Genomic DNA, 8,558 nt, shown 5'->3' with positions numbered 1-8,558 from the left:
TTAGTTTTAGGTATGATCGAGGGAGACATGCATGTATTGTCTCCATCCAACCTATTAGTACTACCCACATGAACTCAAACAGCTTATTCCCCCATCAAAGGGAGAAAAGAGAGAAGCCAAGATGGACTTTGTACCATAGCAGACACTCCCCAGCGCATGCAAGCTTCATCTTTTGCCTTTCTTCCTCCACTCAATCAACTGGAAATAGCGAAAGAAATAGACGATTCAAGGCCAAACAAAAAAGACAATGAAAACGAAAATCTGCTCAAAATATAATAATCACTTACTCCTTAAATCCCTCCTCACACGAAACCCTTTGACCAGAAGTATTCTAAATTAATAAATAATAGAACCAATGTGCGCATGCCTTGATAGAAAGAAAATAACAGAGAAGGAAGAGAAGAAGAAAGTACAATCAAATCTTGTTTCAAGAAAAAAAAAACAGCAGGAAAAGTCAGCCAAATTTGGAGTTAGCAGACCAAACTCAATATCTCTCTTAGGATCATTCTTGAGGAATCCAATCTCTAACTTTTGTCAATTGAACTCTTTTGTTTCTCTGTAATTGAATTTGGCTATTTATCTAGATCAAAAGTTTTCTATTTGATTTGAAAATACAAACTATTAGACATGATATGCAAATTTTAAAATATTATTAAAATTTTATATATGTTGGGGACTTCTTATTTATGCATCAAATATTTCAAAAATCAACGTACTTTGTCATGCCAATAGAATAAATTTGGCATAATTAGTGATTTTTCAACTTTGAGCATTCATGCTATCTTGCTTATCATTACATGATTTGAAAATCTCGATTTACACATTCAAGCACCCTAGGCTAGAGAATGTACATAAGATCGCGATCTGCCTTTTAGATATTTTCATTGCACGAAGTTACAACCAATCCTAAATTTAAATCAATTGCTGCTCTGTTGGAGATTCTCACGGTCTACTCATCGCTCAAATACAAGCGAAAATGTTGCAATCTTAGTCCATACATAGTTTGTGATGTCTCTATGAAAGATATTTTAAGGCTATCTAATTAATTACAATTTATTTATTTATTTAATTGTTCACGGATGCCAAGAAGGAAAGAAAGAGACCATTTTGGAATGCCAAACCTATATCATAGCTTTTGGAATGAAGAGGGGCCAAAAAAAAAAAGACAAAGTCTCTTTTGGAGGCCATGAAGGTTAGCTTAATAGCCATATTGTTTTGTTTCCTTGGCTTTTGGAAACTTACAGTCTCAATACAGTTTCAACGCTATCAAAATTAAAAACCCCTCTATACCTTCCAGTGGAATAAAGTGCGAAAGCTGGCAATAATAGCCTTCTTTCCAACCGAATCTCCAGCCCAGACCGCGGGACCTCCCAGGGGTAGAATTGTCATTGTGCCAGAGAGTGGATGGCACGGTTATTAGATGTGACCACCGAGGCTATATTCGTCATCTAAGAGTTTATTGGAAATGTTGATGCGGCTCAGCCGTAAGCATGACGTCGTCTTCCTGAAGTACGTGGGGCCGTCGAGTATTCATGAACAAAATGACTAAACTGCCCTTGTAGTAGATGAATTGCATGTCCAGCGATATAGTAAATATGATGGAAATGAGGGCATCTAAGTGAATATATTTCTCAAATCGGAGACCGACTTATTTAACATTTTACCCCCAACAATTATGAAGTTTTAGCAGTTGCACCCTCCTTCTCTTCATATGCCTCCAATATGAAGTTTTATCTTTTCTCAAATAGGAGACCGACTTATTTAACATTTTACCCCCAACAATTATGAAGATTTATCTTTTCTGAGTGTGTTTACAATAAAACTGCCGATTTTGAAATTGTTTTATAAAAATTTGGATACATTGTAATACTGCACCTTAAATTAATAGACAACCAATTTTGATTATGAGGAATTTTGAAAATAATCTCTTGCCATGTTGCCTTAATAGATAAGATTGCAAGCAAATCATTGCTTGTTATTTAAACTATTGTAATTATGGCGATAGAAATTATATGTAATTATTTTGATTTCATATATATTTGATTACTGTAAGTCAAAATACAATATTGGGTTAAATCCCGCTGATTTTTAGCTTACCAAACAATAAATTAAAGATGATCCAGTTCTTTTTCTTTATTGTTGTGAGATATATATGGTCTCATCAAATAATATTGTTTATATACATATTCAATCATGAAATCGATATTAACTCGTGTATAATCTTTGCCACCACCAACAAAATTGCAAACCCAATTCCCTTCATTCATGTCAAATAGTTACTAGTTGCATCTCTATAGGTATATTCTACACTACTTTTCTTATGATTGTTGTTGTTAGTTTCTCTCTCATTTAACTTATTCTTTCTAGATACAATTAAGATAGCATAGGAGCTTAAAATAATCACCTATTTAGGTAAACATTTACGAGCTCTATGGAGAGATACAGGACAGAATGTTTAGAAGCTAGATAGAGACAATTTTTGATAGTAGCATAAAAGCGAGTAAATGGTAAATTTGTATAAGCATTCCAAGCACATGATTGGAATTTGATTCAAGTATTGAAGAACAGACTTTGGCACAACTACTGTAAGATTTGTATATTATGATATCTAAATATGCAGGGACAAAATTGCATATATTTGACTTTCTCTAGATCTGCAGCGGCGGAAGTGTCGTGCGTCTTTTTTAACCACATCCAAGGTCAAAGATGAATGTTCTTTTTGAGTTTGACCCCTTCACTTCAGAAATCTATATAATTTTTTTTTGCTTTATATAATTTTGACAATGCTGAGGACAAGTGTAAAAGGAAAAAACATTTAATTAGAAAGTAAAAGTTATCGAGAGGTCTTATGCAGGGAAAGTTCCTCTCCGAACTTCATCACCGCTCCTTGGTTAAAAACTCGTCAAAGAAGGCAGGGTGGAGGAGTTTGAGTCTGGTTCACGCCACACGGTTCGTCCCCTTCTGCTCACAACCTTTGCTATAAAGAACCGTTGCTTTTCCCTCATGAAACCCACCCCCTGCTTCTCCCTCTCTCTCTCTCTCTCTCTTTCTTAGATGCTCTTGTCCTCTTTTTTTCTGGGAATTATATAAGAAATAGAATATGGCTTCTCTTAGCTCAGTTTAATCCCAAACTTGCGACCTTTGAGGGGGGAGTGGAGGTTTTTAGGGGCATGGAGAAGCCGGACTTCATGAAGTATGGTGTGACGAGACTGCCTCCCGGTTTTAGGTTCCACCCAACCGATGAGGAGCTTGTGGTGCAGTACCTCAGAAGGAAGGCCTTTTCCTGGCCGTTGCCTGCCGCTGTCATTCCCGAGATCGATCTCGGGAAGTACGACCCCTGGGATTTGCCTGGTGGTAACTTTTTCGTACTTCTAGCAGTACTTCTCATCTTCATTTTTGGGTCTCTCTGAAGAAATATGTTTTGGAGGACATCCTTACCAAAGCATATTGCTGTCAGCTATCACACTTCCATAGTATCAAAATTCTATTCTGTGATCGAAATTTGTTAATATCAGAAGAGTTTATCAAGTGCTATTATATTTGAGGCTGATACAATTTAGAAGTTAGAGATAGATATAATATGGAATTAGTTTTGGCTTCTGATCTTTTTGTATTATGATTGAGTCCATGAGGACTTCTTGTGTGAAATCATTTGCTAAGATGAAAAGTTTTAAAGACACTATGAACTGGGAAATCAGGTTGTTTTTATTTGATTTTCCCTATCTTTTTCTTTGGAGGTCCACCATTTGCTTCACCCTTTTTTTTTTTTTTGGCCCCTGAATGTGGTAGTAATGATGCACTTCAATTTTTTCGACGATGATTTAGTATCATTTTCTTGTACCAATAAGTTGGACTTCTGATGCTCAGGTGGAAAAGAGGGAGAGCAGTATTTTTTCAGCCTTCGAGAAGCAAAATATTTGACTGGTAAGAGACACAACAGAGCAACGATCTCCGGCTACTGGAAGGCCACAGGAAAGAACACACCAGTTATAGCCTCCCGGTGCAACCAGCTTGTGGGGTTGAAGAAGGTTTTAGTCTTCTATAGGGGAAAGCCTCCACATGGATCTCGAACTGATTGGATAATGCATGAATACTGCCTTGCTGCTCCTGAAACCACTACCTTCAGCTTTCCACAACGAAAAATCTCAGCTCATGTGAGCTTTCCAATCTCATATCTTCTTGTTTCTTCTAAGATCAGGAAGAAAACAAAACGACTTTGGAAGTAATTGTTTCATGCGAGTCATCTCCTTACCACTATAGTCTACTCACAAATCAAGATCATTAATTTTGGCTTCGATAACAATCACTATTGGGTAGATACAAGTATATGTTAAAAGGAAGTAAATAAAGATTAGCTTTGGATATGTCTTTCATAGTTCTCCGATAGCTTGCTTATCCTGCAATGCTTTTGGTCATGCAGAGTTCCATGGTTCCCTCCAAACATTGGGTGGTGTGCAGGATTTTTAAGAAGAGAAGAGCAAGTAGGATAGATGCAGAGACCACACCATACTATAACTACAGCCGGATACGAAATAACAACGTCGAGCTCATCGATCCGGGCCCTTCGTTATCTTCTTCTTCCTCTTCTTCAAGCTGTGTGACTAATCTTTCAGTGGATGGAGAGGAAGGCTGCAGCAGCAATGACAGTGCTTCATCTCCAAATGGAAGAGAGATGTAGAATGGTTTTCTTTCATTTCGATGTATCACTACCTTCATTTCAGAACAATCCAACTCGAATAACCTTCGAGCTGAACTCTGGCAATTGTGGCCTGTGCAACTCTTTTAATTACTTTTTTATTAACAGTTATTCTTCTTTTTAGAAAAAAAGAAATTCTCCTGAACGGTTTAGGACTCTGAGAAATCAGAGCAGCAGAAGTACTTATCGGCACATAGTTGAGACCAGCGTCTAATCTCTCTTATTGCAAGTTCAGAGCAATCCTTTAAAGACCTAAATCAAATAATAATTCATAAAGGAGTGGAGAAAGTAGAGATAAAACGAAAAGTCATGAGATTTTATGAGCAGAAAAGAGGATCCAGTGCAGGGAGAAGAAAAGGAAAGGAGAGCAGGGAAAGATAAGGCATATATCCATGTGGTTTGAGAAAGAGATTCCTTGGGGGGGCAGCTGAGGAATAAGAACTTGGTGAAGAAGAGTTTGTCACTGGCATTTGGGTCCCTTGATAAGTACCCATCTTGGCCAAGAATATCAGCACAAGATTTTGCTTTGATATGGGAGTGGAAAAGATCACACCAAGACAAAGACTTATAGCACCAGTTTTGATTAATTTCTGGTTGCTACTCTGACTGAGCGCATTGGCCACCACATAGACAATGATTTGTTGCCCCCTGAGGACTTCAATTATAGCCACAAAAAGTAACTATCTAAATAACATAAGATGCCCTAATCGATACCACAGAAAGGAATCTTTTGTCACTAACATGACGATAATTACTTTCACTTTAAGGTAAAGAGAGAAAAAGAGAAATCACGAATCATCGAAAGATGTTGCCTCCATGTTCTTGAATGTTTTTTGGTGACACTTGCCTGCATATTCTTGTCATATGGATGCATGCTCTTTTTTAACTAGGAAGCACGTTATCACAAGTGAAACAATGAACATGATGTTCTGAAAGGTTGAAAGAAACTCAATTTTGTGAAGTTTTGAGAAAATTGCATTCATTTGTTATCCTAATGTCTTGTGCCAAACTCGTCGTGTCATTTGAGGGCCACTTGCACTCAAAATATTTAGTGCACCTGAGAGCAAGTTGTGCCGGCAGTGGTCGAATTGTTCGATTGGAACGCATATAATCATTGGAGGAGCTTTTAAGATTCCCCTATGATGCCCTTTCCGTCGAGTTGGCGTAAGCTTTAGCGTATTGATGACCATATCGAAGGTATTATTGTTGTGTCATCATTAATTCCTATTCAAGATCATATCTTCCAACATGTAGGATGTAGCAAGATTCTTTTATGGACTCCAAAGAAGAACAATCTTCACTTCTAACCTTTTTCTTCATTTTTCTGAGCATGTAATATAGAAGAAGACTAGTAAGATTCAAAAGATTAAACAGTGGGTTCCAGGGGAACCTGAGTAAAGCCTTAGACATCAGATCTTCCAATGCCTCCTTGAGCAATAGAATGTACCCTCTTATTGTTCTCCCTAAAGTCACATGATTTTATCTGTCCATCAATATTGTCTGTGATCTCAACAAAGACAAGCTTCGAAGAAGGTCTTCAAATAAAACCAAGAAATTTGACATTTTATAGCAAAATTCCAAAGTGATAAAAGTTTTTATAAATTTATTGCCAATGTAAATGAGTTCAAATTCAGTTATATTAACCTTCAAATCATACCCTGCAACATATTTTCCATGATAGTGTACAAGTTTTTGTAACTCAATTTATTCAATTATGATGCTTGGTAAAAAAAAAAAAAAAATTGTAATCACAACCAACAATACCTAATTCTGGTTAATCTAGGATCTCTTTTGGAGAAGTTGCAACGTATTCTTAAACAAATGCAGAGGATGGAGCTACTCCATTGAAAGTACCATGACCCTGGTAACAATTCTGTACAATATGAAACCTAATTAATATGTGGGGCTGAACAAAATAAATAACTAGTTTCCAAAACTGTGGAAGGTGGAATCACATGGGATATGAATAAATTAAATGAATCTCATAAGACAATTGTTTTCCATAAGGCAAAGACTCATTAGCTTAAACTAAAACTAAAGAAAATGTCATTGATGTAATGGCCATTATCTTACTCTCCAAACCTACCCACTGGAAGCCAAAGCTACAGCATTGTGCAAAACAGAATGATTAGCAAAATGCATCTGCTCTTCCTCATAATTTTTTCCAATTTTTTTATTTTCAACTAACTCATGTGTTGTTCGAAATATGGATGTACTGACACTATGCTGTCCAACTAAAGGAGATCTTAAATGTGGGATTCTCTCAATTACAATTGATGAAGTTTAGGATTTTGCAGCTCATACATTGGAAATGATTTTTTTCTTTAAAAAAAAATGCATCTTACAGATGATATTCATAGCAGAAATAATTATACATGATCCCTTGTGATCACTTACAATGCCCAAATAACATGACTTCAAAAAGTTGGAGGATCCTTCCATCCAAATTGCTTTGTAAATTGGTCAACTTTTCAGTACCAGGATAGATTTTTTTTCCTCCTTTTCCTTTCCCCAGCAAATCATGATTAATCATTCAATCAACTTCTCCATAAGAAGCATACAAATTAATTACCAACTAAATTCTGATCTTTGAGATAAAGAAGAAAAAAAGGCGTGCAAATCATGGTTAGCAGCGTGGATTCCTGAATTATATGACCCACTACGGTGCAATCTGGCACCATAATACCTACAATTCTTCCAGCCTGACAATTAATATATATGACCAAGCTCTTACGTGCTTGCCATAGCATGCTGCTATAAAAACTACCGACCAGCGTGACTTGTGAGTGTGGGATTGGTATCAGTTCTCCAACTAAAGGTTTGGGAGGCCACTCACGGCACCACCTCAACTTCCTTTTCAATAGTTTAAAGAAGGTTCTCTTAGAGGCCTCTCCAAGTTCCAAACACCCAAAAGTCTCATGTATTATGGATGGCTGACTTGGTTTTCTTTGTCACTGGTGGCGTCGGCTTGCCGTCATGGTAGGCTGCCCCATTTGTTTAGAGCTCGGAGACACTCTTCCCAACTACCACCAGATGAGGGAATTTGAGCACAGCAAGAAAGAAACACATCATACGGATCAATAGTCTAGTTGAAAGAAATAGCTGGTTTGATCATAAAGAAGGGTGGTGACCACCATGGTCTTTTGAAGGAGCATGAGAACACTGCATGTGAGGAGCACATGCGGCTTCGTAGGTAGGGAAAGTAAGGCTTTTACTTCGAATCCAGCAATAAGGAATAGGTAGAATAGAAGAACAAACTTTCCTTGGACTGAGTCAGGCTCCTATTGGAACCATTGGAAGGGATTTCTTCGGAAAGAATCCAAATACCTACAAGCTTTGGACTGCTCAACTGAATTGTTGAAAACATTTGTCTACAGTGATCTATAGATATTCGACAAAGAAGATGGACAAATTAGATATGTATAGGTTTTACTTTGATAGATAATTTCGTGGGCCATTTTGTTGTTAGACTGTCATAAATCTATACACGTTTAGAAACTTGAGAGCATTGGAAGGATATCATCAGTAGCACTTTGTTCACAAAGTATGTACTATCGTAGCTCGTAGAAAACCTCTATTGATCAAAGGGAAAGAAAGAAGAAGTAAAGAGTCTAGGAAACGTTGCCTGCTGACCAGTAAATGTTTACTATAACGTCATTTCAGACCATGTCAAGCTTTATAAGTTTAATTACTTCACATATTGAAATGGTATGAAATCTTAATCAAGGGTAGCTGAATTAAGAACAAAACTCAAATGATATGCTTGTTTTTTTCTGAGAAAGAGTGGGAAAAACCTAAACCACTTTCATAGTTTTATTAAGATAATGAAATTAGTTGCAATGCTAAGAATAGGCTTGTTGTG

The 8,558-nt window shown here is 36.9% G+C and overlaps 1 protein-coding gene across 1 annotated transcript; it reads left to right on the top strand.

Moving 5' to 3' along the window:
- Positions 1-2,967: 2,967 nt before the first annotated feature.
- LOC103723911 (NAC domain-containing protein 83-like) lies at positions 2,968-4,801 on the top strand. Its single transcript, XM_008815003.4, has 3 exons — positions 2,968-3,354; positions 3,868-4,154; positions 4,421-4,801. Exons 1-3 carry the CDS (start codon positions 3,171-3,173, stop codon positions 4,676-4,678), a joined length of 729 nt encoding a protein of 242 aa, XP_008813225.2. The 5' UTR covers positions 2,968-3,170; the 3' UTR covers positions 4,679-4,801.
- The last annotated feature ends 3,757 nt before the right edge of the window (positions 4,802-8,558 follow it).

Source organism: Phoenix dactylifera, chromosome 9, assembly GCF_009389715.1.
Source record: "Phoenix dactylifera cultivar Barhee BC4 chromosome 9, palm_55x_up_171113_PBpolish2nd_filt_p, whole genome shotgun sequence".
Taxonomy (NCBI): domain Eukaryota; kingdom Viridiplantae; phylum Streptophyta; class Magnoliopsida; order Arecales; family Arecaceae; genus Phoenix; species Phoenix dactylifera.
The sequence above is the reverse complement of the archived record's forward strand: the minus strand, read 5'-3'. Positions and strand labels throughout refer to the sequence as shown.

Bases quoted from the DNA above. Each gene is read 5' to 3' on its own strand.
- LOC103723911 (XM_008815003.4), top strand. From the start codon at position 3,171: ATGGAGAAGCCGGACTTCATGAAGTATGGTGTGACGAGACTGCCTCCC. The intron at 3,355-3,867 runs GTAACTTTTTCG...TCTGATGCTCAG, and splicing joins CCCCTGGGATTTGCCTGGTG to GTGGAAAAGAGGGAGAGCAG. The intron at 4,155-4,420 runs GTGAGCTTTCCA...TTGGTCATGCAG, and splicing joins AACGAAAAATCTCAGCTCAT to AGTTCCATGGTTCCCTCCAA.